We start from the raw sequence: 27,736 nt of genomic DNA, 5'->3' as shown, positions 1-27,736 counted from the left end.
AGAAGACACAAATTACTGTCGCTCGCGGGATGTCCTTTGAAAATAGCGTAGCATAGCTCAGCAGTTAGCACTTAGCGACTGCACTGCTAGCTTAGCACTGCTTAGCATACATCACTAAACACATCTAAAATACATCGCGTTCGAAGTAAATGAAATAAAAGATAAAGGGCCGGTTTTTCCACCTATTGGTAAAATTTATCTGCTTGGTAAATCCAGAATTTCCACCCAACACCCACTATCCTCCCAACCCAACTCAATACGGCTTAACTCATGATATGGCAACTAAACAGGAACATTGAGAACGAAGCTATGACCTCTGGTTATCGAGGGTTCACGAGAGGCCTATCTTTCATATTACCAAGAATCGACCAAAAACCCAATAAATCGATGGAAACTCAATATTTTCGAGTTCAGCCATGAATCTGACCTATCTCAAGACTATTTCTACGCAGTTTCCGTGTGGTTGGTCCAGAGAAAACTTGTGCGCGCGAAAAATTCAATAGTCCTATGCACAGGTGGTCAGCCTCCGAGACCGCAAAATCGACCTTTTTACCCAAATATGACTAACTTACAAACTGTAGTAAATTCTATTCAATTTCAAGCTTTACCAAACGGATAAATTTATCCAGACGTGTGCCAATATGCCAATAGGATGGAACAACCGGTCCAAAGAAAAGAAGCATGACTGCAATAAATAAACGAGGAGTACGAGGATTGAAGGCGCGTTCACGGAGCACGCTTTTAGCACTGCCAACGCTACTGCGCATAGAAAAATGATTGAAATGTGTGCGCAGAGTAGCGTTGATATACCGTTTGTTTCTTTTCGCTGCACTATCGAACTAATGCAATTAGTTGAAATAAGACAAACATACATGTTTTCTCCACTCTAACTTATTGCACTAGTGCAGCAAACAGCGAAAAAGAACAGACCTATAGCGTCTCCATGAACGCGCCCTGAGTGGATTGACTGGTTGAGACTTGAGGGCTTGAGGGCGCTGAAGCTAATCCAATGCATCCAATGTTGTGTGGAGTGGAGCTGAAGATTTTGTATGTGTAGTGTGGTAAAATAAGCGATAAAATATTTAATTAAATCATTAAATAACGTTTAAAAATGAGTAACATACTACAATATTGTAAAAACGTACGTTATATAAGTAAATTATTATATCCTGGATGTTTAAATAATGCCCACCGATGTAATTCAAATATTTCCGAAGCCCAAATGAAACTTCCGATTTATAGGTTAGTAAGGAATTCTTATCTTTTATTCGCTAATTATTTAATTTCTCTTAATAACTCTTTCATAAACTGCTGTAGCAGTATTTGTCAAACATTTTTTACCTTTTTATGAAACTGGTTTACCATTTTCAGAAATTCACTTGAAGCAGATTATTTGAAATATAATAAAGAGGCTGCTTACAATTACGATAATAAAGTAATTCTTAAAGTACAGAAAAATCAGTTTTTGGAAATAAAGGATTTTGAAAAGACCCTCTCGGCTATGGTACATTTAAAAAGTAAATATCTTCTCATCATGTAACTAGTACTTTTCTCTTAAGCTCAAACACATTAAAAAAGTATAGGAATTCAATATTAAGGGTATTCTGGTGCTTTATATTTTAGACCTTATGGATGAGGATAATGTAACAAGGATGATAAAAGGCTGCGGTAAATACCTAGCGATTTATCCAACAATTGAAAGGACAAAAATATTGAATAGTTTGTTGTTATTTTTGAAAAGAAATGGTATAGCCAAATTAACATATTGAATACTTAATTTACAGTAAGATAAATAATTAATTAATTAATTAATAAGGAAACATTACTATTTCATATTGTAGGATATAAGTTAGAGATTTCTCACTATACTGCATTGATTCAAGCTCATTTAGAAAATAATACATCACTTTCATTAGAAAATATTGAGGCAGATATTAGAAGTAAGGGAATTGAACCCAATATGAGCCTATATCAAAAATTTTTACAATACTATTGTAAAACCAAAGATTTAAATAAAGCTATGGAAATTTTATTAATTATGAAAGAGAAAAATTTTCCTTTAAATGAAAATATTTTTAGCACATTGATAACAGGATATACGAATATAGGGTAAATGTTAGAAAATTTATCTTAATGTGTAAAAAGGTATATAAAACTTGCAACATGTAAACTATCTTAATTACAGAGATTTTGAAAATGCAAAAGGAATTATCAATATTATGCAAGAGTCTCATATTGAACCAGGTATTGAGACACACATTGCCATTTTATTGTCCCATGCCAAAACTGGTAATATGCAAAAATTAAAAAACATGTTGAATACAATTGAATTACAGAATTTGCCTATAAAAATGCAGCATATATTGGAAATAATGTATACATTGGCAGAAAATGGTTATGAAGCAGAACTTGAGCAGGTAACAAAATGTTGATATTTACTATATAACATTCGAAGAATATAATAAAATTGATAATTTTAGTTGTTACCTCTACTGCAAAGTGGTTATTATGGTTTAGATGAATTAAATATTTTGTCACATTTAGTAGAGGCAAATTACATTGAACCTGCAATAAAAATTGCGCAAATCATGATGTCAACAGAACCTCACAACTTTACAATTTTAAAACATATTATGGGTATTTTTGTAAACAATAAATTGGTAAGAAAAAATATATATATTTGTGAATCATAAAAACAGTATCAATAATAAGAAATATTCCTTTTAGCCAATGGAAAAAGTCATAAATATATGTACAAGTTTTAAAAATGAACAAATGAGGAAAATAGCACTTTTATCATCTATTTATCATAGCTACCCATTTGGAAATATAAATTACATACTAGAATTATTATACAACTACAAAAAGATTGGTGGTGAAATTAGACCATGTTATTTCATGCCTATTTTTGCTCAGTTCAATAGAGAATCTGATAAAATAAAAGGTATCAAAATAATTATATATTATTACTTTTCAATAGGATTTTTAAATATATTAAGCTACTAATTATAATCATCAAATTTACAGACATTTTAGGTTTGGTTGAAGTAATGAAAAAAGATTTCAATATTTTACCTAATTCCGAAACCCTGGAAATGTATATTATTCCAAAAAAAGTTGAAGTTCAGGAATTAAGAGAGGAATTGAGACAGCTTGGAGTACCTACAGTTGAATTTGATAATGCCTTTGTAAATAGGCTTTTGTTTCATAAAGATATCATTTCTAGTGTCGAATACAGTAAGTATACTATTGTGTCAGCTAAATTAAGGTATCAATTAATTTTTATTCATTTTACAGTTAAAAAATATCCAACTAAATACTTTTATGAAAAGTTAAGAATAAATCTCCTGCATGCATTATGTAAACTTCAAACTCAGCAGCAATTGGAGGGAATAATGTCTATCACAGATTTCTTGTATGATAAGAATGGTAAAATCTCTAAAGAAATAGTTTATAAGGAATTCATAGATATGCAACCACTTTTAATGAAACAAGTATGTTTAAATATTAGCTGATAAAATAGCAATTCGATTCAATTAATTATATATCAATTTTAGATGGAAAAGTTGTTAAACAAAAAGCACTATAAATCTACTCAACGGTTAGAAGATCAGGTAAAATTTTATTAATGTTTATTAAAATTGACATGGAGCTAAATTGTGAATAATGCATTAAAAATTATATATTAGGCAGTGGCTCAGTTGAAACAATTATTGAAAGATAAAGAAAGATTAGGCATTCCATTAAATCCAACCAAAATTGAATTATTACATTTATATATAAAAAAGAATTATAAAAATGAACTAATTAAGTTATTAGAGGTAAGTGAAGTAGTATTGATCTTTCCAGTTAGCAATTTTTGAAGATTAAACTGTTGTCCGTTTGATATTTTAGGAAAATGAAAATAATGAAGAAATCATTACTACTATGGCACCAAGAATCTTACGATATTTTTGCGAACACAATTATGTTTTGGAGAAAGATAAATTTTTATCTAACAATATGGTTAAATTAAGTTTAGCCAAATGTTATATTAATCTCTTAGTATCAAACTTGGAAAACAACTATATCAGTATGATTGGTAATTTATTACAAGTTTTATCACCATACTTTTATTAATCAATGGTATTTATTTTAATATAATTATACCACAGATACATATAAGCAAATTCAGGCTGAAGTAATTGATAAGAATCTTTTTTCCATTAACGACCTAGAGCAAATGTTATCTGCAAATTGTTCTCCATCTTCTAGTGTTTATAAAGAAGTACAAATACTCCTTCAGTTGTACAGGTATAAGCATAACTTATTTTTTTTTTAAATAAGTTTATAATAATACTTAACATATCCATGTATATTTTATTTCTAGTAAAGATATATCAAAGGCATTAGAAAACTTTCAAAACTTATCAATGGCAGTATACACACAAAGTGTAAATTTTAGAAATTACTATTTTATTAGAAAACAAATTACAAAGTATTTAATACTTACAAAAGATGCTGAAAATTTGCAAAAACTCATAAATAGTTACAGTGAAATTGTTGGCTTGCAAAATGCATTAGCTGATTTGGGGTTAGATTTATTAGAGAACAATTTGTCACGTGAGGCCATGAAAATTTTCCAGGTATAAAATTTCTATTTTATAATGATTATATTAATATTAATATTGAAGTTTAATGTACTTCACTCATCTTTTACTAATCCTTATTGCTATTAATTACTGGCTAATTACAGAGATCTAAGCTAAATTTAAAAAGTACTGGATGGAAGCAAAGGATAAAGAGTTTAATAATTAAAAAAGAGGAGCGAATTCTTGAAAGACTTTTGGATGTTGTAAAACAGCTAGTCCCTGAAAATCAAATAATAATATACGAGTCTCTTTTAGCAATATATGGTCAAAAAAATTTTGTATTGAATATGACAGAAAATATATTTTTTTTGTTTAGAAATTGCTTAACTTTTTTTTGTTTCAGATGCTAATAATAATTGGTCAAAAGGATTACAATTATTAATAAGAATGCAAGATGATTGTATTGCTCCTACCATGATGATTTATGACCGACTTTATGCTTTGTTAAACAGAAACAATAAAATGGTAGAGGCGAAGAATTTAAATCTGTTTAATGAAAAGTTTGTGTCACACACAGAAAATTTATCTAACATTAGCAATCTTGAAAATAAAGAAGGCCATAGATCAATGTAAATAACTTTTTTTCTATAAATATTTTAAAAGTTTTACTTGAATTTTAATGTGAATTCGTTAGTATTTCAGAATTGCAGAAGACGCACTTATTCATGCATAATGCAGAAAATAATTAATAATCCAATCTACCAGCTTGTGCAAATAAAGTACATAATGTATTCAAAAGGTAAACAAAATCATAAAATTAATTGAGTAACTAAAATAATAGCAGCTCATAACAATATTATAGTTTTGTAAATATTTATAGATCTTTCACTCAAATGGATAATAAATTATTTCCAAAGTTATCTTTAATGTGAAATTTTTACTATATTGTAAATTGACATGTAAAGTACATTAATTTTTTATTTATAAGACGAATAAATTTATCTCAATAGATTAATTGCCTAATTAAATTTATTATTGTAGGCATATTTGGAAGCTTCTAGGTCAATATGAGAATTTGAAGGTCTAATTATAATAACTTTTACTTAACTGATAATTGAGAAAAATATTTTTTATTCTAAATCATGACTTTTGCAACAACTTTATCATTTATATATTTTTAGTAAACGGAAAATCACCTTTTTATTTAGTAAAAAAGTTATATTTCTTACTTACTATGATTATAGATAATTGGTCAAACTGTATTTTTTAATATAATTATTGCTTTACAATCAAATGTTTTAGTCTCAAAGAAATCCTAATCTATAATTAATTTACAAAAATTCTTCACACCAATCCGTAAGACATTGGTAGCAATCGTTTGATTGTTTTGAGTTAGCTGCACAAGTGTCTTTCATCCATTCAACGAAAAGTTCTTTGTCTTTTTTTAAAACCAAGTATTGACCCAGAACGACGTAAGCCTAAATTTTAAAAAAATGTTTATATTTTTAGTTAATAAAGTTATTGCTAGTTTAATTGTTAATATGAAAGTTTTTATTCATTCTAGAAGAAAATTTATAAGAATATTTATTTTACCTTATCAAAACCGGCATTTTCTAACCTTTTGCCCAAAACATCGCCGACTCCAGCCAAGTCCGTAACCGGCTTATTGCCCATGGGCTCAGCTATGAAATTTTTGTGTTTTTGAGATGTACTTGACATTATTTCTATTAAAAAGTAAATCAAACGGTTAAGTTTTATATGTATATATTATTAAAAATCTGATGTGACAAATAATAACTGTATAACAAAAACAGACATCATAATAGAGAAAAACTTCTATATAAAAAGTATACTTAATAAAAGAAGTGGAACGTTCAAGGATCTTAAAATAATTATTGATTACTCGTTACTGACTTTATTTTCTTTAAATTTCCAATGTATTAGAATTAACTTAATCATTCAATTTTTTATTTACCTAGAGCTTGTTAACTGAGAGAATCCAAAAAAAGGCGTCAGATCAAATGCATCAAATTGAAACCAACTGAACCCAACTAATAACAATAACCCCGTCACATTTCCTAACCTAAAACCAGCGTTGCCAACTTACTTTTACTAGAGGAACTCTAGGATGGAAAAGCGTCAGCAGCCCCGCCTATCGGCTAGGATTGCCGCGGGACCCCGCGGCTCGCAAACAGCATGAGCATTGAGCAATCACCCGTTTCATCCCTGACTCTAACCCCGGGATTCATAAACAAAACTTAACGGGATCCCTCACGCGTACTTTACAGACAGTACAAGTTAATAAACAATTCGTTTAATAAAAGTCAAAAGCGAAGCAAATTGCAAAAACGGGCTTCTTTATGACAAGGTGCCAATTCTAACGAGTCAATCGAGCTTAAACAAACTCAAATTAGTTGAAAAATAACGCTGTACCACTGTCCCGCGTTCTTAAAGTGGAAATAACCAAAAGTAACCTCTCTTCAAGAACGCAGCACAATGGTACAGCGTTATTTTTCAACTAATTTGAGTGTTTTTAAGTTCGTTTGACTCGTTAGGACTGGCACATTGTTCAACAAACGCCCGATTGTTCAATTTGCTTCGCATTTGAATTTTATTAAACTAATTGTTTATTGACTTGAACTGTCGATAAAGTAGGCGTGAGGGATCCCGTTAACAATTGATTTACATACATTACTGGTGGAGACCCATAAAGAACCTAGTGACTTAAAAACATCTTTTCGGTGTCTTTTAGTCAATTGGATGACTAAAAGATGTCTATAAGACAACATTTAGTCAAATGTGCTGTATGGGTAATAGAAGGCCGGTATAGTCGTTGCTTATATTTAAGTTGTAGAATATTCAGTCATATCAGTGTCAGTGGTCACCAGCCAACTAGTGTCCAGTTTCTTAACATTTGTGCATTCCTTTAAAGAAATTTATAAAACTTAGTATGTTTCTTAAATTATTCCTCTTTAAACAATTTAATTATATTATACTCTGTGACGGTTTTGGTACCGTTTTAATATAATTAATCTATTTTTTTTCAGGCAAAATGGATCCAACAGTATCAGAAAAATCTCTTGAATTGCTAACGTTGATTATGGAAACAGAGGTGGCCGAATACAAACAGTTCAAACTAAATATACAAATGGAGGCATTTTGTAAAAAAACTAATATTATTGCCAAATTAATATGTGCAGAAAAAGTTGGAGTTTTAGCTTCCAACGTTAAAAAAAATTAATAGATGCTCTAGGCGTGAACCTCTACGAGATGAATAGCGCAAAAAACATAGTGAGAAATATTCTAGAGGAATCCGAATTACGAAGGTTACCCATAGAGCACCTAGTAGCTTTAAGACAACTTTTAGGTGTCTTTTAGTCAACTGGATGACTAAAAGATGTCTATAAAACAACGTTTAGTCAAGTGTGCTGTATGGGAAAATATTTCGGAGTTATCCAGATTTTATTTAAATGTAAGAATTACTCTTTGGTCATTTTTACATTCATATGGAGAAGCCACTATTGATAAAATCATCTAGAACAAGACCGAAACATATGACATCCTAGGGACGTTGTTTTCGGAGATCCCATAAAGCATGAGAAATATCTTAAAGACATGCTTTATGTATTTTTTAGTCAATTGGATGACTAAAAGATGTCTATAGGATAATAAGGATGGGATGGAAAAGACTACGCTTCCAAGTGGAACCGCAGATGGGTTAATGAAAAATATTAACAGGAGACACAGGGCTCTGAATTCGAGCAGCACGGGTCTAGCTCGAGCGAGCTGTTACTTAGATAGAGCGGCTGGCGCACTTAAATATAACGTGAGTAAAAACTTGCTAGCGAGAATGCTGCTCCGCGCTGTAGCCACCTAGTGACGGTGAGTTGAGAAGTATGGAGCAGTAGTCTATATGTATAGCATCCATCCAAACATATAATGGGCATAACCTAAAAGGGGTTTTATACGGTGTATTCATTGACAATTGATAATAGTGTGGTATGGATCATGCTGTTAAGGTGGAGCAAGCAATCAAACAGTTTTATGCTACAGGAAACAATGAAATTCATAATTGGCTTCTACAGGTTCAAGCTTCGCCGGAAGCTTGGGAATTTGTGTGGCTTTTGTTAGGACCTTCAAAGGTGTGATCACAATTATATTTTTTCTGTACGACTTACTGCTAGGTGATATTCTTCATTGCCCTTGAAATAATTTATCTATTTTGCAGTCATGGGAGGTACAATTCTTCGCAGCTACAACATTACATACTAAAATCTCAAAACAATGGCATCAAATTCCTAGGGCAAATTACTCTACTTTGGAGCAATGTGTCCTTGAAGCACTGAAACAGCCAAATATGACTAAAATTGTTCTTTCAAAACTTTGTCAAACGGTTTGTATATGTACAATGTATATAATTATGTCTACATGTTTTGGTAGATTGTTCAATAGATATTTTTATTATAGTTGGCTGCAATTTTTGTCAATAGTAAATTTATAGAGATAGAGATTGGCGAACAAGAAAAAAATTTTGTAGAAAGACTTATGGAAGTATTGCCGTATGATTCACTTCTGGGTTTGGAGCTACTTCTAAGGGTACTGACATCTATTCCTACTGAGGTAATAGAATAATTTTCACTAAATATTGTATAAATAGCATTAAATTTTTCATACATTTAATGTTATTTCAACTTTTACCTCTTTCCACTCAAGATTAGTCTCTTTCATTTATATAGTTTGAAAAAAGACAAGGATATAAATGTGCTAAATTGAGAGAAGGCTTGATTGGGAATTGGCCCAAAACTGCCTGGTTTCTTCAGCAAGTTTTCTCCTTGTGTAATACTAATGGACAGATGAATCAATTGTACATACTGGCACTGGAGTGTACTTTGGCTTGGCTAAAAATTGGGCAACTACCTTTGGATATTACTGGACAGATTTATTCACATTTGGCACAAGCAGCTTCTCATTATGTACCTCAGAGGTATTTATACAAAGGCAAATGGATAAATAAATACATAAAATATTAAATACATGTGTTCTTTCAATTTTAAAGGGAGGATCAAGCCAATGAAGATAATGGAAAAGCTTGGGAGGCCTCACAGGATTGTTTGATCATGATCATGACCCATTGCGAGCTGCACAAAAAGCCACAAACCTTTTGGAGCTGGACAAGAAATATAGTTGGTATGGCACGTCAGTATGGTGGAAAATACTTTTGTGAGATTTTAACAGCTATAGGAGAGACACACAGTAGAACACTGCTGATAGCGCTAACCGAAACGGAAAACGGTGATGAAATGGAGAGATGGACTTCGGAGACGTTGATTGAACTTTTATTAGAGTGTTCAGAACTGGAAGGACGCTATCCGATCGACGAAAAACGGAGCTGCATCCCATTTGGATTTTGGTACGCTCTGCAGGATGACCTGACCACCCTCGATCCACCGCTGGAGAATCAAGCGCAACGTGCATTGAAGCCAATCTATGCGCGCTTGGCTCAAGCATTGTTACGAAAAGCTACCTTGCCATTATCTGAGTGCGAAGCCGGCGACGCTGAAGAAAGAGAATTATTTAGATGCTACAGGCAAGACGCAGCGGATACGTTAGATTATTGCTACCGCGTATTGGGACAAGACCTTCTGATGCTGCTTGGCCAACGTCTTAGTGAACCAATGAGCAGTGTCGAAAAATGGGCAAACGTTGAATCGACGCTGCACGCATTCAAAGCTCTAGCCGTAAGCATTGGAACCCAAGAGTCGCAATATGTACCTGCTTTATTAAATTTGGTCCTATCCAATGTGCCATACGATCTTTATCCTAGGGAGGTAAGAGTCCATTTTAATCTGTGAATGAATGCTTTCGAATTTTTCGATCTCAAACATCCTCATAACAATTATTCTTTAAGGTTCTTGCTTGCGCGTGTTCTACCATGGGTGCTTACGCAGAATGGATTGGAATGCACCCCATACCGTGGTTAGAAAGGGTGCTGCAGCTTATAACAACGGGCCTGCTGGGAGGACAGATCAGCGCACCATTCGCTAGTATGGCGCTTAAGGATGTAGCCCGGGAATGTGACTCACATATGGCACCATTTGCACCGAAAATACTTACTACTATTGGCAAAATATTGCCTAATGCAACAGCCAATACTGCTGGTGAAGATTTGCGATTGATGTACGCGGCAGGAAAATTAATAAATACATTAAACACCGTGGATGATCAAATAATGTACTTAGAGGCGACGCTTGGCTTGTGCGTTATGAAAATTCAAAGGCTCTTGGAAGAGCCTATTTCTCTTGCAAAATCTAACGTGAGCGGTCAGCTGAAAATGATCGCTGTTTTCTTTTCAACTCTCGAGGGTTCGATTGGAAAAACAGTGTTGGATGGCGTCATTCCCATATTCAATAAAATTGTCCTACATCCGGAATGGAGTCGAGATGATGCCACTTTAAAAGCGATGCACACATGTGCTCAAAAGTCATTGTCAACTTTGCTGCAACCAGAAATCGATGCCGCTCCTCTCGTGACCATTTTATTATACTCTTATAGAACTCATCCGCATCCCGCAGCTCTGAATCTTTTAAATCAGTTAGCGTTGTTATTTGGAAAAGATCCTAATAACATTATCGGGCCTGTTTTCGTTGAGATGAGCTCTTTAACGTTGAGTACTATTAACGCATGCAAATCCGTCGGAGGAAATTTGTCCGATCTCTCGGACCTAATGGAGGCATATTTTGCCTTATTAGCGCAAATTTGTAAAAAAAATGCAACGATGCTGTTAAGAGCTCCCGAACAGATCCCGCAGATGCTGCAATATGGTAAGAAAAATAGAGAGAAGAAACAATACAAATAATTGTTTCTTACATTCATTTTGTCCATATATGTGACTGTTTAGAAAATCGTGTCTTTTTTCATTTAAGGAACCGCGTGTCTTGTGCTAGCTGAGACTGGAACAACAAAAGCCGCTGGGCATTTCCTTACTCACGCCATTATGCAGAGCCCGCATTTGCAAACATTTATTCAGCCAGTCGGTCAAGATATAGTTTTTACAATAGTTCGTTGTATCGGTAAGTAGTCAAAAAGTATTTAACGGAAGACCACACTGGCATAAAGCAGTTTCACCTAGAATTTAATTTTTAAAAACTGTTATTGGAAGACAGATTTCAATTTCAGCACCTATTTTAGAATCATTAGAACAGCACTTTTTGGACGAAACAATAAAATTTTCAATACAAAAATAAAAATTGTTTAATAAATAATTTTTATAACATGAAAATAAGGTAAAATTTTAGAAACGGATTTTATCTCAAAGATATTCCTCCGGGGATTCGAAAATCACTTCTGAAGATAGTCAGATTTAGAATAACGCGTTTTTGAAAACTAAAATTTCAGGTTGAGCCGTTCTGTAATGTTGTTCTATTTCCGCCTTGCTTTTATAACTCAATAGAGATTTTCTCTATTTCTTGTTTAAACAGGTAGGACCATACTTATTCTTGTATTACATTTTTATTTTTGCAGCTGGAGAAATACCAAGAAACAGTTTGGAGCCTCATGCCGAGATTCTATTGGCATTAAATAAAACATGCTTTACGTGGAATAAGCAATGGCTTCAAACGGCTTTGGAAAAGACTTCCTCTCTTGCTGTGACTATAACGCAAAGAGACGCATTTAAGAATAGTGTTTTACGCGAGAGGATAAATAAAGCCAGGCTTTACTCGGTATTAAAAGATTTTAGTATGCTATGTCGTCAACAGACTGCAATCCTTTGAGTATTCTGAAATTAAAAAGAATAATGAACATTATATTTTCACTGATGGAAATAGCGAAATTGCTTATTTTACTTCTAATATTTTTATTTAGTATATATGTATTATATTTTACTATAAATGCACGTCGTGTGCACTTGGTTTTATGACAGATTATTCGATTACGAGAGGGAAGAACAAAATGCTTAAGATTATTGTTTCGTAGAAATGAATATAAAGATTTTATTCTTCTTTTTTTAAATAGATTACGTATTTGTGGATTACAATGATCTGATTATCAAACGTATTGTAAATAGACAAGCGGAAGGAAATATTTTCGTGGTATTTGTAAATTTTTACTTCAAGTAAAGTTGTAAAAAAAAGTACATAAAATAAAAGAACTACCGCTCAACAATTTGCTCAACCTTTAAATCCATACTACATTCGATTATTACAACAATCTCTAGTTTATAATTTATGTCTATACAGTTTTGCAATGATATGGACTATAGTCATATACAAATTACTGTATCTGAAATTAATCGGATGATACTTTACACGAGAGAACCAGTAATGCAGTATGCATAGTACATATCACGTACAAGAAAAAATTGTTATACTAGATTTCTTAAAACATAATAAAAAAGGTACATATGTATGCACGTGTATACACAATATTCATACAACATTCCTATATTATTATTTCGGAAGAGCAATGCGTTTTTGAAGAAGAAAACACGTATTTTTCTATTTTTCAAAAATGTATCACTTCCGAAATAATAGGAGAGAGGGAGTATTGTACGAACGTCCTGTATATAACGTTTATAAAATGCTTTAAAGAAGAATGTAATAACTCGTTTATTTCTATGACTATCAGAGATATAGCTTTTAAATTTTTGCACAAAACTTCTCTGAATACCAAATAGAAGTTTTGAAAAGGTCCTAGCAAAAACTTGATACATTTCACAATTACGGAGATAAAACTCTTCTTGCATTACAGTTTGAATTGTTTTAAATGATGGTATCTTATAAAAGGGGGAAAAAGGATAAATAAATTGTACAGAGAGTTGCACAGAATGAATATAAATATTTACTAAAAAAAGGGAGGCGTATGGGTTGCTAAGTTTAATATTATGAAATTGCAGTCGCACATATCGATGAAGAATGAAATCTAACTTGAGTGAATACTATATTTATGTACGAGCCGTTCATTATTTAGATGCAATATGAACAAATTTTTATTTCGGTTCCTGTGCACCATTTATCACGGGAGCCGCCCCAAATTTTGCTGCCACACGTGATCGCCTTGGTCGTGCAGGATTTTGTTGTTTTGATGAAGGTAATGACGTGTCGTTTTTAATCACAGTCTTTTCACCTTTACTTGAATGCTCAGATTTGGTTGCTGCCTAGAAAGAGAGAGGTGAAGAAAATACAAATAAGTTTGTCTCTGCAATAAAAATTCCATCAATATCATTGTATACTGTACAGTACGAACCTTATTACATTCTACCTGCTTAGTTTGTTTCACAGGAGATTTATTGGAATTGCTACTTGTACTTTGATCTTTATCCACCGAATTCTGCTTAGAGTTAATAGTTCTACTTTTCTTTTGTGCCTGTAAAGGCACGAAAGGTGTAGTTGGTTTTACTTCCGATTTCGGTTCGTTAAGATTTCGTTGCTTTACAAATTGGTTTTGGAATGCTGCCTGCTGCTGGTGCTGTAATGGCTGCATTTGATCAGCGACCATAGTTTTCTGGAAGTTGGTATTCCACTTTGGAAAGTTAGCGTTTGTTTGATTACTTAATAGTAGATTAATAGGACTGGGTGAAGGAGGCATCATAGGTGGTCTAACCGGTGGACGCCATGTAAAACATTGACCACTTCTCAAGCCATCAAGAGATGTATTTGCCTTGTACTGAAATATGGGGTCCGTTTTAAATACTTTTTCCAAATTTAACTCCTGCAAAATATTTGCATATATTTGTTGTCACATCCAATATCGATTTATTTATGCATGGCAATTCAAATACATACCTGAAATGCCTTTTTAGCTACGCTCTCGGCAGCTTGGTCGTAATTGGTACAATATTCTCCCAGAAAGACTTTCTTTCGAATATTTGTGTCGGGTAAAACTAGTCGAGCTTGAATCATATTATTCTCGTTTGTATGGTATATGTATCTTGGCATACCAATTCCGCTAATTTGATAATAAGTCAACAACTCAATACGATAAATAGGCTCCTTCTTATCTCTCTTAAGTTCCGTTCGTCTGGCACGCTACAATAAATATGTCAAAAATAGTAGTTTTATTTGACCAATTTGCAAGAAGGAAGTATAAAGAGTATTATAATCCATACGTCAAAAAGCTGTTGAACCAAAGGAGGCGCATCAGATATCGTTGATTTCTTTTCTGGCGGATTTGAAAATCTTTTCTGTGCTGGTGCAGCCACAGGATTATCAACCTTCTTAGTATCATCATTGATCTTTAGTACTGCTTTTAAGAAAGCGCTAGGGTCTTGAGTCTGTGGGAGCATTGAAAGTAGACATGAGTAACATATAAATAAAATATAATACTACAAATAACGCAGAAAAAAGATACTAACAGTTAACGAATTATAATTTACGTTTGAGCTTGAGACGAGATTGGTACTGACTGGTGCATTAGGTTGCTGCTTTGGACGCGATGGACTTGATTCCATTGGATCTTTTGGTTTTTGCTGAAATATAAAACAAAATTAATTTTTGTGCCAATTAATCAAATTTCGATCTTCGCTAAAATCTCACCTGCAGTTTGTGCAGCTCATTCCATAACGCTTGAAATTCAGGTTCAAGCTTCAGTGGAGCTGCTACTTTGCTGGTATTACTATTGGTAAGAACTTGCTTGATCGGAACTTTGACGTCCGTGCTCGTGGTCCCTGCAGTTTGCTGAAACAAAGCAGTTATTATTGAATAACTCTTAGGATTATTTGTAAAAATTGTGAAAGAGGGATGAACGTAATAATTACAGGCGAGTGTTTAACGATCGATGGCTGTCTCCATGATTCGGCAGGTGCTGGAGGGGCAAATGGTACGGGAAGTTGAAGTGGCTTTGGCAACGGCAACGATGACAATGGAGCCGTAGCAGCAGAGAGATAGGAGGTTTGTTTGCATTTGGTCGCAGAAAATGTCGCTGTCAACACCACTGTCTCATTGGCTATTGTTGGACCTGCTCCAATCAATGCTGTACGTCTCCAAGATTTTACTTCCGACGTCTTTTCATGCTGGTGGACATTAAACGGAGCGATGACGGACTTTCCTTGTTCGATCCTCTCACCGTGGCTTATATTTACAAAATCGGATACTAACAAACGGTAGCAACGACTTTCAGAGCAACCTTGAAAAGTTAGACCACCGACGAAAGTCTGGTCAAAGAGAACGCAGTATACATTATCCCTGCTTATTTCTGCCCTCTGTATCTCGATAATAACACCCTTTAAACCTATAGGGACAGTGAAGCAATCCCTCACACAAATAACCCTATCAAATAAATAATGCTGAGCGGTGATATCTGGTGGGCAGTTTCGTGAAAGAAGTTCAGACTTCAATAGCAGATGTGATTTTACTTGCATCAGTAAACGCTTTTTCTTAAAGCTGGATATCTCGACTAAGTATTTGTCGAGCTCAGCCTGTACCTCACGCACTATGTCAGGCTCGAGTAGCTCTGCATCGCAGCTTCTGCTTTCCATTCCATAAAACTCTTGTGCCTTGAGCCAAACTAACAACTGAGGGAGCTGTTCTGTGTCTTCGCCGAACAATTCGTTTTCAAGATACACATCGTTACTGGTGTTCTTGGCTAAATTCTCAAAGAGCTCTGGACATTCAATCATGTAATCTCGTATAGCTTCAACAACCTTTGTACTATAAAACCATTGGCCATTCTGTTTTTTAGTGTAGCCAAGAACCTGCTCATTTCGTTTGTTAAATTTCAAATTTAATCCTATATTGTACTTGCTTCCTGACTTTTCTGTACCCGCTTCCTTATCACTAGGATTTTCTTGAACCACAAATATTGTACCAGTGACCCTGCTTAACAGATGACTACTTATTCCTAAACGTTGAGCAGTTATACTACCAGGCATGTACTGGTTCTTCTGCTTTACTTGTATATGCTTCACCCTCTCGAAGTTTGGTTCGTTTATCACAGTCATAAAGACCTTTATTCTTCCAGAGGTCGAACATTGGTCCGATTGATTAACTTCAGCCATCGAACCATAATAAGGATGACCCAGCATGAAGCATTTACTGCCTGGTGAGAATATCTCCTCAACAGTTTTCTGTGCCTTTGTATTGTCGCAGAAAACGCTTATGTCTTTGATTATCATCTGATATGCATAGGTCGTTACTGTGTCCGACCATTGCTTCTCTAAACAGAGCCTTCCTTGTGTACCAAAAACATACTTGGTACCAACAAGTGGACGTGCATGTATCAATATATTGGTGACACCAATATTAATTCCCCAGCGCGTCTTGTATGTTTCACTGACTTGTTTCTTCTGCTGCTCCCACAGTGGTCCCTCTCCTTTTATCGTTTCAATGCTAAACGGGGAATCGCGGCTATTCGGCTTTTTCTCCTTAACATAGAGCTTCGTATCACAGTTTGATATAGCCATTACTTTTGCTTCTGTAAGGTGGGGCCAATTTACATGAACGACATTTCCCAACAGCTCTGATGCAAGCTCCTTCAAGTCACCAGTGCTCTTCTTATTAGTTACATACAGTATCATATTTTCACCCCTGGATGGCTGTTCAAACACTTTGACCTTGGCATTCTCCAATTTGCCGGTATGCTCAATGAATTGTAAAGTGGGAAAACCTGGGAAATATACCGTCAAGTTTACACCTGGAGACAGGCCTTTGACCAATTTATCTACTGGAACGATTATATCATTCGTTTCTTTCAATGACAAGTTGGCGTGATTATGGTTTAAATTTGGAAAATATTCTGGCGCGGGATAAACACCCAAATCTTCATCTGTGTATGTGAATATGCACATTGCTCCATGCTTATTTCTAATCTTTTCTTTTGCCGTTAACTTTTCATAATAGGGTTCCATAGCATTTGATAAATCTTTTTCATCAATGAATGGTATAAGAACTACAGCCTCCCACTCTTGCCTCTTGCCATTTAGATCCGTTTTAAAATCATTTGGATAATAGTTTATAATAGGTGATGTTTCTTCAGTTAATAAGTGTTGAAATGCAGTGGGTAAGAGATCTTTGCTATAACTTGGCAGTACAGCTAATAATTGGGTAAACGGTAAGAAAGGTTCACCTAATTCAAAATCCAATTTCAAATTTTTGAAGTCTTTTATATCCGATATGTACGGAGCATAATGATGTGGATAGTACCACGACCAGCTGCAACATCCGTCATAATAATAATGTAGATTCCATTGAATGGCTCGTACGTATCCCTCTGCTTGTGAGCGTAAAACATCATCATCTACAACTTCATATTCGAGCTTATTCATGTAATAATCGCGCTTATGTTGTACAAACTCAATCGTGTATATTTCGTCGTCCGATTCTTCGTCCAGAGAATCGTCTGTTTCATCCTCTACTTCATCAACATCATCGTCTTCATCGTCTTTCGCTTCCTCTTCTTCATCATCATCTTCATCTTCATTCAATAGAATTTCATCAGTAGACTTAATTAAATCATTTAACTCTTTTTTCAACAATCTTTTCGATGTCGCATTATTGTCATAATCTATTTCACTCGTTTTATCATTGCAATCAAAAGTCGTGTCATCTATAAGTTGCTTTTCAATCCTTTTACCTTCAAAGTATTTCAAGTCAGCATAGTGTTCAGCAAATTGCTCTATGTCGATACGAGCGAGCTTTTCCATAAATTTTTCAAAGCGACTTAAATTTAATGTTCCCAACTCGTTGATATAACCATTCAATGTAGGTAAAACTTCCGTATATGCATGGTATAGTATGGGTAGCGCACCTTGCGCAATATGTAAATTTGGCAAATGCGGAATAAAGTCATTCCCGACTAAAAATCCCATCAACACCCAATCATCTATAATCTTCTCTATATTGAAAAAATCTATTTTCTCTTTCAATGCAGAAAACTCGTGCTCTATGTATTCCCTCAGTAACGATAAATGTAAGAGACAAAACTTTGTTTCTTCTGGAGTTACTATCTTCTTCTGTTTTTTACCAAATTTAACTTCTTCCCTTAACACAGAAAAATGAGGTTCATGGGTGCAAAGGCCTAGCATTATCAAATCTGCATCAAGGCCATATAAGCAATGCTTTGTATCTGGACTATAATCTGGTTGAGATTTCATGTATCTTATATAATCCATAATTTTATGTTCTCCTTCTCCTGGCACCTATAACACAAAAAATATAAATAAAAGCTAGAAATGATAATAATTATCAACAATTGCATAAATTCTTACTTCTGATCCACTAAATATAATTTTGCATTTTTGCCATTGCCTATCATTAGATACTTTGTAAGTAATAAAATACTTCAATTGCTCATTTAATTTTGCCATAAAGACTGTTCCTGGGGTAATGCAATTAGAGTCAAATTTTTTTTCCTTAGAAACATAAATGCCTTTGGCTTTGGCTCTTTCATCCATTTGCTGTGCTTCCTTTGCAGATCTAAATCGACGTCCTCTTTGTTGATTAATTTTTGCACGTGGTGCTACTCCATCCACAGCCAGAAATAATAGCTTTTGTGGCTGAATTAGCCGAAACAATATTTCAATATAATGAAATATATTTTTAAATATATCCTCCTCTGTGATTTCAAAATGTATATCATTGTCATTTGGATGCGAGCATCCATGTACAATACCATTTACATCCAAATAAAAATTGTCAAACTCTGGTATCTGCAAACATTTGTAAAAGAAGCTATTTATGTAACTATAGCAAATATCCAGTAAGAGTAAAAAATAAGAAAGAAAATTTTTTTTGCAATATTTCTCTATTCTTATTATATTTCTCTTGGTATATCAAATATAATAAATAATATTTCTATATTTCTTACTTGATACTCCAGAACTATTTCACTGAGACAAGGGTACCTTTCACTTATAAATCTATAAAACTTTGGTACACCCATATTGTTAAATCTTGAGAATTAATTTTAAAAAAATAAAGAGACCTAGATTATGGAAGGAAGTACCAGTCTACCAAGTCCAAGTATCCCACTACCACTCAAATGCTTTGTAGTATATTAATAATAAATAGTATAGGTATATAGTCAGTAATATGTATGTATAGAACTCGACAATGGCGACATTGCATTTACCATGGAGGTACGAACGAACCAGACGAAGTACGATACGAAGTACCTGGACTGAGCAGCGATCGAGCTCAGCGTGGCTCAGCGAGCATAAGCCAAGCATAAGCTAGCAGGGCTGAAAAAAGACGTAAGAGGAAGGAAGCTGTTCGACATTTTGCTTTGTTCATGTGACGTCATTTGTGTAAAAGCTGATATAAGCTTCGATGACGTATATGGCATATGGGACGTACATATATACATACATACTATAACTGTACATATGTTACATACAAATAGCGCCTAGAGCTAACAAAAAGCTAGGTTTTTTCATGAGAACCTGATCTGATAGAATTCGTGTGTGTGTAATGTGTATATGGCTTCAACTCCTCTCAACTCAAGCCCCAAGCGGCGCCAAGCACCCGAAGCACCCAAGTATATAAATATTTTTCTACAAAGATTTTTATTTTTCAAATCACAGGTGAATCCACGAACAGCAATGATTAATTTAAATAGAGAAACATGCCTTTGAATATTTCACTTTGATGCTACATTGTTTTTGCTTTTTATTATCAAGAAATTTGTATTGTTTACACTTTACAATTTACATGTCTTAACCTAGAAAGTTAAAGTCATGCAGTTCGATGTTTAAACATCCTCAAAGATCATTGACTTTCATTAAGTGCATTATCTCTTATTTACAGCAAGCCCAAAATGTTTAGTATTTAAACAGAAAATATTAATTTACAGCAATCATTATCTACACTCTAGATAAAGTATGTCCTGTCAATACTTTGTTATTTAATGAAAATACCTTCTAAGTGCTTCTAAGCGTAAAAAAGCTGCACAATGAGCGAAGTTGCATCAACAAATGATGTGTCTGATAATAAAAATGCATTAGAACAATTAAACTATAATGGAAATACTGAAGATTCTACGAGTAAGTAGTATTGATTTTTTCTAAAAAAATTTTATACAAATTTGACATAATCTTATTTGAATTAGACAAATCTCCTTCAAGGGAGGATAAGCCTCCAGATTCAATGGGTGATAGCAACAATAAGAAAAATAGTTCTGCAAGCAACTCAGGGAGCAGTGCTATTTCAGCTCCTACTAAGCCAAAAAAACGCAAGAAAATTCCAAGAGATGCTACTGCTCCAAAGCAACCACTTACAGGTTACTTTAGGTAATAAAATTGATAAAGAGAAATTTTATTATAGTTTTTTATTATCAACAATAATTGTAATAATTAAAGGTTTCTGAATGACCGGAGAGAAAAAGTTAGGACAGAAAACCCAAATTTATCATTTGCGGAAATTACAAAGCTGTTAGCAGCAGAATGGAGTTCTTTGCCATCTGACCAGAAGCAGGTAAATTTCACAATAGAAAACTAGTTTATAATTTATTGAAGAAGTAAGACATTAATGAAATCTTACTATTTAGCAATATTTAGATGCAGCTGAACAAGACAAAGAACGGTATAATCGTGAATTCAGCGATTATAAGCAGACAGAAGCTTATCGCATATTCAGTGAGAAGCAGATTGAAAAGCAGAATGAAGCAAAGAAAGAAAAAAATGGCACAGAGGCGACTTTGGATCAAAATGTTAATTTCTCAGTAAAAAATCTTTTATTAAAATCATATCATTATAATACATAAACATAGTTCTTTTAGGAGTCTCAACAGGAAAAGGATAATGATTTTACTGGTTTTGATATTCCAATATTTACTGAAGAATTCCTAGATCATAACAAAGGTACTTATTTCTGAAATACTTTTTTCTGTTTAATTCTAAATCATTATTTAAAACCTTTAAATATTTCAGCTTGTGAGACCGAATTGAGACAGTTAAGGAAAGCTACGTCCGATTATGAAGCACAAAACGCTGTACTTCAGCGACACGTAGACAGTCTCTATGCAGCTGTAAACCGATTAGAGTCTGAAACTAATCAACAACGTACAACAAATCAAGCTTTGCAACGCCATTTAGAATCATTGAGATCACAGTTAACCAGCTGTTTTGCGTCTATACCGCTTCCAGGTTTTCTCTCATCTTGTGTAATCATTTAAAACCAAAAAAAGTTATAAATATTTTAATATATGTTTTAGGAACCCATGAAGGAGCAACATTACAAAATATCGATAGTTATATAGAAAGATTGGAGAGTTTATTAAATAGCAATTCTGAAATAGGACTTCGAACTACAGTTCGTAACGCAATTTCAAGACTGGAGTTAATTGGATGACACTCACCGTCCGAAAGTTCGACCACATCAATGAAACATCATCGCCCGAGGCATTCTCTTAAAAAATAGATTTGAAAAACACTTTAAAGTGTTAATTTATCATCCCTACCAATGGACAGGAATTAGCTGTCTTTTTTTATTGTACATTAGTGGATTTAAACAAGACTTTAGATTAGTTTTAATACTGAATAATCAATTGATATTTAATTATTAATGGGATTCCTCACGCCTGCTTTACCGACATTACAAGTCAATAAACAATTAATTTGATAAAATTCAATTTGCTTCGCGTTTGAATTTTATTACACTAATTGTTTATTGACTTGTGCTGTCGGTAAGGCAGGCATAAGGGATCCCGTTAATCACATAAGTGCTATATATCTTCAATTGTGTGAAGTCAAGTGGCAGTTTCTTTTTATTATATTAGATTAAATTGTTTAATAATAGAAATTAATTTGATACACCACAATTTTCATTTAATCGGAAATAAATGTTTAATTCACCAATTCTCTTTTGTTCATAAAGAAACAATTAGTAATTTCATTGAACAATAATATTCAATGAGTATAAAACATATATTGTCATGAGTGCATTAATTATAATCTTTCAATAAACATTGAAGTCCATTACCTACATGAAACTGGCAGTTTGTAAAAGTGCTTGAATCTGAGTCCAGGAATATCTACAATGAAGCTCGTCAAAGCTAATGAAACAATTTTTATTCTAATAGTTTAAAATAAACAGTAATTACCTTAATGACGCAGCGTTTGGCCTTCGATTCTGTTCTAAATTAATAATAAAATTTTCAATATAGGGAACCAAGTTTTCAGTTAATTCAATGTTTATGGAACACAGTGAGCGTAAAAGTTCAAAAGTTACTTTTGGATTTACTGTTAAATACCTTTGCACAACGGTAAGCACAATGCTCTTCAATTTTTCCCTGTAAACAAAAATAAAAATTGACAGAAAAAGAAAAACTTTTTTTGTTTATGTATATACCTCAAGGTATTATTCTCTTTATAATAAGAATTTTTAGTAATTTCGCAAATAAGTTCCAAAGTATGTTTTTTGTGTGGGTGATGATCATGAACTTTCACATAGCAATTCATTATTTGCTGCATGCAAATATTTATTATATGCTCAGTCACATGAGAAGCATATACCTTACCGCCAACAATTAATTTTTTAAAAAGTATCATTGCCTGTAACATATCATATTTATTAAAAAATTACAAAATATGAATTAATCAATTAGAATGTTTCTTACCAAATAAGAATATTTGTGCATCATATTATCAGTAGAGACGATGAAAAAATTTGCCATTAACATTTCAAACATTAAACGAGAAAAATTAGTTTTAGAATCTTCAAAACACTTTAATAAAATTTCGGAAATTTTAAAATCAGCATTATTAACATCGGTAATTAACAATGGTATATATTGATCGAACAAATCTCGTACGAGAGCTTGCAAAGTTATATCAGCTCTAAAACTCAAGTTTTCTATGCCTAGGAGTATCATGGAGAAAATTCGTTTTGCCAAATGTCTTACAAAGAGTTGTGGAGATTTTTCCGCTGGCAGTGCAACTTTGTTGATTAAAACTCTTAACATATTATTTGGTTGGTTCTGTGAATCGATACATTCTCGTTATCAACAATCGTAATAAAAATGAGAAACAAGAAAAACTATGCTTACTTTTGTGTATAATATCGGAGAACAGCAAAATATTAATGAGGCGATACATCGATAAATCCATAAAGATAACTCCGAATCTTTAGATTCCTCAGAAATTGGCGAAAGAATCCACTTTTCCAAATTGTGGAAATAAATTTTGCACTCTGCATCAAATTTAGCTCGTTCGTTTTCAGTCTAAATAAATGAGTTGTTTCAAATCACGTATTTTTATGTCATCAAGCAATTTATACCTTTAAATTGTTTCGTTTCTGCATACAACATTCCATAAATTTCATAATTGGTTCACTACTATTTGTAATGTCACACAAATCAAACTCTCCCAACAAATTTTTAATTTTATCCAATCCAATTGCATACTCTTGTAGAATCGTAATTTCAAATTTATTACAGTCACATGCCAAAAATGAGCATTTTATCCATGCCTAAAAATATATCATTCTATCATGAACGTATTATTTCCTATAAACCTTATTCTGTGATTATTTTTACCTGCACTAAAACAAGATCAAAATTTTTTATTTCACTCTTCAGATCTCCTATAGCTTCCGTGTTGTCAAGAATTAGCTTTAAATAATAACGTGTAATCCTGCAAGAAGTATTTAATATAATTAAGTATCATTCACACGTATATATAATTCTTAGATAATTTCACGACTATACCTGATATCTTTGATGATAATAGAACTTGTAAAATGCTGGAAAAACGAAATCGTAGAGTGACTGTGGCGTTTCGCCGTTACTGGTTCTTTTATAGAATTAAGCGTAAATGATACGGCAAGCTCTGCTAGATCTTTATAATAATCACCGGGTGTAATAGGATCAAAGATAAGAGTTCTAAGCCTACTTGCAACATTTGACCATAAAGCATCTAACATTTTCTTCACCCCTTCTAGATTGAAAATGTAATGAATGTTAGTTGAAACTTTTAAAACACAATCGAAATTAAACAATACCTTTATTGTTATGTGGAATTCCCAAAAAGCACTTTTCCATAACTCCCAGTAGGGTTTTTAGTAAGATTTGCATTCGAGTTTTTGGACATTCTAGTAAATATCTGTCGATCCAACCACCAATAAATATATATTCATCGCGTAAACCTAATTCTCTTCCTGAGCATAAAACAGTACTCAAAACTTCTACAAAATCGGACATCATTGATCTTGAAATGTCATCTTTTCTACAACTGATTATATTTACCTAATAACAAAACAGAAAGATAATAAATGCATAAAACTTTTTATATTAACAGTGGATAATACCATTTCTAAAAAAGATTCTGCTACACCAATAAAATTCATTTTGAATTTATTATAAAGTAATAAAACAATTAATTTGGACTTCCATATTAAGGAGTACTTTTTATGATTTTCCATTTTCAAATCTTGAATAGGTGGTAAAAGATCCATCATTACTGAACACTATAAAGTAATTCATAATTAACTATTTAATTAGTCAAAGTAAATTAATATTGATTATTTACCACATTAGCTGTATCAGCAGTTATAGCCAAAGTAAAAAATAGTGAAAAAAAATTATACAATCCTGGTTCAGAAAATTCTTGTACTTTATTTTTTGAAAATTTAGAATATATTCGACTTTTAATCTGATTCCAGTATTTTGTTTCCTGTGCATCATAATTCTTTATTAAGAATTTACCTAATAAGCGTAAAAACATTCCATAGCTAGATTCTACTTTTTGTTCGACATCTTCAAAAATCCTATCATTTATTTCTTTCAAAATATCTCCTGAAGTTTTCCTGCAAAATATTATTACATTTTAAAATAAAAACAGTAGAAGTTTATTAAGTTCCATCAAATTATTACTTACTTTTCAATGGAAATAGTCCATGGACCAGAGGTTCTTATAAGAAAAGGTTGATTTAATCTTCTGTGAAAACATTCCCATAATAAAGAAACTATTTGGACCTGAGGTTTCCACCATTCAAGAATAAGAGTTCTCAGAAGTGGAATTATTATTTTCAACTCGGCATCTATTTCTTCCCTTTTTCCATCCTTTCCATGTTTGTTGATATAGGATTTTAAAACTTTTTCCATTTGTTCATGGTTAGATCTGACCTAAAATATTAAAAGGTCTACTTTACTTGTATTGTAAATAGCTTTACATAACAGCAAGAAATACAAATAAAATAAAAGTTAAAATAAGAATAAATTAATGAGCAATATATACATGTATTATAAACATAAAACTATTAAATTTTATATTTATTTACTGAATGTTTAAAAACATTGCTTTTCATTATGAGTAAATACCCTTTCTGAATTATAAGTCAAGTACACTCCATCTGTATTATATCCATAAAGTAGAGATAAGTGTTGAAGTAGCCAAATGCAAAATAGCTCTGAATTATTACATTCTACTGGGTTTTCGGCTTTTGTCCATTGATCTTTCATTGATGTCTCTTTACCAAAAATTGCTGATACACACTGATTCACATGCTCCCAAAAAGACTGTAAAAGCATTGCTTATATACTTATTTAGATAAGCATTATTTTTTTTTTCAAAATATAAGTTTCTATGATGTGATATATACCTTCAACTTTGAGCTATCTGCTAGGTAATCAAGATAAACCTGTAACATCAACCATAGTTCCCTTACACAAGTGCAACTGTAAGGAGTTTTTTGCTGTAAATCTGCCAAAGAAAACTGTAAAAAAAATTATTATCATCCCGTTTTTACTTTAAAAGAAATTCAATTAAATAATTAAGAAAAAGCATTGTACCTTTTCAAACATTTTTAGTGAAATATAAATTAAATCATTAATCACTGTAGCGTGAATTTTCTCCAACTCATCTATTTGTAGATCTAAATAATTCAAAAATTTACTTTGGTCATACAACAGTGTAATAAGGTACCATCTTAACTCTAGATGTAAGTGAAAAATATGAAAGTCAGGTTGAGAAGACTGCAAAAAGTAATTTAAATAATGTAAACTTCACAAGCATACTCTTAAATGATACCTACTTTGTTTCCTAAGTTTGATGCTACATGATGGAATACTGAATCTGGTATGTTTTTAAGTCTGTTACAGAATGATTTTAAATAGCTAAACAATGATAAAATATCCATTTCAACTTCATAATTTATGACTTCTATAGATTTATAGTTCCAACTGATACTGTAAAAATGAGATTATATTAATAAGATAAATAGTTTTATATAAATGTCACAGAATTAATGTATATATTACAACTTACTTTCTCATGTATGCCCTTATATACAAAATTAATTCGCATATCATATGTCTTGTTAAGAAAAAAATATCTTGATCAGGCTCATTTGTTATAAAAGTATGCCTGTATCTCTCATATCTGCATAAAAATTTAATTTTTGTCCTAAGGGATGATCTATAGTTAATAAATTTCTCTTTATGATCAAAGGATATAATAAAATGAAATATCAATCTATCTTACTGCATGCACATTGTTAAGTGTTTTAAATTAAAAATTGCTGTAGATGCTGGTACATTGAAGTTAAACAATTTTATTTCCGAACCAGCAACAAAATTTTCATAAGACTTAGAAAATAAAGTTTTCATTTCGTCTGACAAAAATAAACTAGTTTTACATAGATGCCAATCATTCTGATTAACCTTTCCATTGCAATTAAAAAGTCTGCTAAGATCCATTCCTGCAAAATAAATTGTATGTCAAATTTTAAATTTCATACTTGCACTTCTTTGAATATAGCGCCATAAAATTAACGCCCTCTAACTAAGAAGCCGCGATTATAAAGCGATTTTTAATGCAGGATTAATTAAAAAATTATAATTTTTTGAATTAATGGCAATATACAATATTTTATAAAACAGATCTAATTATTTTAATTACCAATAGATTGAAACAACACTGAAAAACTAAAAAAATATAGGTTAGGTCAGTCATGAAACTTCATCATTTTTCTTCGGCGTAAACACAATAAAAATAGATACATAAGTTTCCTTACTTTTTTCTAAATTAACTAAATATGGAGAATTACTTTGTATTCACCGCTAGAAACGGAAGAAAAAAACATACGAATGTAAATTGTAATTTTTCAAAACATTAAATATTTGAAAGCTAAAAATGCATCCTTGCCATCCTTGGCCCAACTTCTTGGCCTATAAAAACTAATTTACGCGGGATTCTAAAATTCCAAATTTCCAATGGACCGGCACACTATATGGCATCC

At 32.6% G+C, this 27,736-nt stretch overlaps 6 protein-coding genes across 20 annotated transcripts; 3 read left to right on the top strand and 3 right to left on the bottom strand.

Annotated features, from left to right (window-relative positions):
* The first annotated feature begins 1,000 nt into the window (after positions 1-1,000).
* Positions 1,001-5,724, top strand: LOC136782013 (leucine-rich PPR motif-containing protein, mitochondrial-like). Of its 7 annotated transcripts, XR_010824048.1 has the most exons (19): positions 1,002-1,242; positions 1,372-1,517; positions 1,624-1,746; positions 1,842-2,109; positions 2,186-2,417; positions 2,481-2,660; positions 2,728-2,944; positions 3,028-3,237; positions 3,298-3,494; positions 3,558-3,614; positions 3,690-3,821; positions 3,895-4,081; positions 4,155-4,293; positions 4,370-4,625; positions 4,736-4,895; positions 4,975-5,200; positions 5,266-5,370; positions 5,452-5,530; positions 5,613-5,724. XR_010824048.1 is itself a non-coding variant. In XM_066741115.1 (17 exons), exons 1-17 carry the CDS (start codon positions 1,112-1,114, stop codon positions 5,302-5,304), a joined length of 2,892 nt encoding a protein of 963 aa, XP_066597212.1. In that variant the 5' UTR covers positions 1,001-1,111; the 3' UTR covers positions 5,305-5,581. The 7 variants fall into 7 exon arrangements, 2 of the variants coding, with proteins under 2 accessions (XP_066597212.1, XP_066597211.1); XR_010824050.1 differs by lacking the exon at positions 5,613-5,724 and having other exon boundaries at positions 1,001-1,242; positions 5,274-5,370; positions 5,452-5,597; XR_010824051.1 differs by lacking the exon at positions 5,613-5,724 and having other exon boundaries at positions 1,001-1,242; positions 5,274-5,370; positions 5,434-5,496.
* A 44-nt stretch (positions 5,725-5,768) lies between these two features.
* Positions 5,769-6,938, bottom strand: baf (barrier to autointegration factor). 2 transcript variants are annotated; one of them, XM_066741118.1, is made up of 3 exons: positions 6,679-6,938; positions 6,165-6,295; positions 5,769-6,049 (listed from the first exon to the last, which is right to left on the bottom strand). In XM_066741118.1, the coding sequence occupies exons 2-3, from the start codon at positions 6,288-6,290 to the stop codon at positions 5,903-5,905; spliced, it is 273 nt and encodes a 90-aa protein (XP_066597215.1). In that variant the 5' UTR covers positions 6,291-6,295; positions 6,679-6,938; the 3' UTR covers positions 5,769-5,902. The 2 variants fall into 2 exon arrangements, with proteins under 2 accessions (XP_066597215.1, XP_066597213.1); XM_066741116.1 differs by lacking the exon at positions 6,679-6,938 and adding an exon at positions 6,547-6,670.
* A 301-nt stretch (positions 6,939-7,239) lies between these two features.
* cdm (importin-13-like protein cdm) lies at positions 7,240-12,352 on the top strand. Its single transcript, XM_066741832.1, has 8 exons — positions 7,240-8,713; positions 8,800-8,964; positions 9,039-9,191; positions 9,308-9,555; positions 9,628-10,399; positions 10,480-11,392; positions 11,495-11,641; positions 12,093-12,352. Exons 1-8 carry the CDS (start codon positions 8,573-8,575, stop codon positions 12,341-12,343), a joined length of 2,790 nt encoding a protein of 929 aa, XP_066597929.1. The 5' UTR covers positions 7,240-8,572; the 3' UTR covers positions 12,344-12,352.
* A 1,193-nt stretch (positions 12,353-13,545) lies between these two features.
* Positions 13,546-19,638, bottom strand: pcm (pacman). Of its 2 annotated transcripts, none has more exons than XM_066741825.1 (9): positions 19,371-19,638; positions 18,772-19,212; positions 15,325-18,702; positions 15,104-15,244; positions 14,923-15,036; positions 14,677-14,841; positions 14,354-14,596; positions 13,815-14,234; positions 13,546-13,725 (listed from the first exon to the last, which is right to left on the bottom strand). In XM_066741825.1, exons 1-9 carry the CDS (start codon positions 19,443-19,445, stop codon positions 13,558-13,560), a joined length of 5,145 nt encoding a protein of 1,714 aa, XP_066597922.1. In that variant the 5' UTR covers positions 19,446-19,638; the 3' UTR covers positions 13,546-13,557. The 2 variants fall into 2 exon arrangements, with proteins under 2 accessions (XP_066597922.1, XP_066597921.1); XM_066741824.1 differs by having other exon boundaries at positions 13,815-14,279; positions 19,371-19,632.
* A 278-nt stretch (positions 19,639-19,916) lies between these two features.
* Hmg-2 (High mobility group protein 2) lies at positions 19,917-22,439 on the top strand. 3 transcript variants are annotated; one of them, XM_066741835.1, is made up of 8 exons: positions 19,917-20,039; positions 20,355-20,544; positions 20,610-20,790; positions 20,860-20,974; positions 21,048-21,209; positions 21,279-21,360; positions 21,430-21,645; positions 21,714-22,439. In XM_066741835.1, exons 2-8 carry the CDS (start codon positions 20,454-20,456, stop codon positions 21,848-21,850), a joined length of 984 nt encoding a protein of 327 aa, XP_066597932.1. In that variant the 5' UTR covers positions 19,917-20,039; positions 20,355-20,453; the 3' UTR covers positions 21,851-22,439. The 3 variants fall into 3 exon arrangements, with proteins under 3 accessions (XP_066597932.1, XP_066597930.1, XP_066597931.1); XM_066741833.1 differs by having other exon boundaries at positions 19,950-20,085; XM_066741834.1 differs by having other exon boundaries at positions 20,034-20,544.
* On the bottom strand, positions 22,428-27,655 carry LOC136782402 (protein MMS22-like). Of its 5 annotated transcripts, none has more exons than XM_066741827.1 (20): positions 27,512-27,655; positions 27,397-27,422; positions 26,980-27,196; positions 26,764-26,901; positions 26,531-26,684; positions 26,289-26,471; positions 26,099-26,212; positions 25,818-26,015; positions 25,375-25,622; positions 25,027-25,303; positions 24,806-24,964; positions 24,500-24,743; positions 24,207-24,435; positions 24,036-24,132; positions 23,777-23,968; positions 23,547-23,720; positions 23,118-23,477; positions 22,850-23,052; positions 22,602-22,790; positions 22,428-22,532 (listed from the first exon to the last, which is right to left on the bottom strand). In XM_066741827.1, the coding sequence occupies exons 3-20, from the start codon at positions 27,192-27,194 to the stop codon at positions 22,481-22,483; spliced, it is 3,426 nt and encodes a 1,141-aa protein (XP_066597924.1). In that variant the 5' UTR covers positions 27,195-27,196; positions 27,397-27,422; positions 27,512-27,655; the 3' UTR covers positions 22,428-22,480. The 5 variants fall into 5 exon arrangements, with proteins under 5 accessions (XP_066597924.1, XP_066597926.1, XP_066597923.1 ...); XM_066741829.1 differs by lacking the exon at positions 27,397-27,422 and having other exon boundaries at positions 22,602-22,635; positions 22,752-22,790; XM_066741826.1 differs by lacking the exon at positions 27,397-27,422.
* Positions 27,656-27,736: the final 81 nt, after the last annotated feature.

Source organism: Prorops nasuta, unplaced genomic scaffold, assembly GCF_024137725.1.
Source record: "Prorops nasuta isolate Cenicafe-Biocafe unplaced genomic scaffold, Cenicafe_Pnas_1.2 PNAS00025, whole genome shotgun sequence".
Lineage (NCBI taxonomy): Eukaryota > Metazoa > Arthropoda > Insecta > Hymenoptera > Bethylidae > Prorops > Prorops nasuta.
Note: the sequence above shows the minus strand (reverse complement) of the source record. Positions and strands in the feature narration are given on the sequence as shown.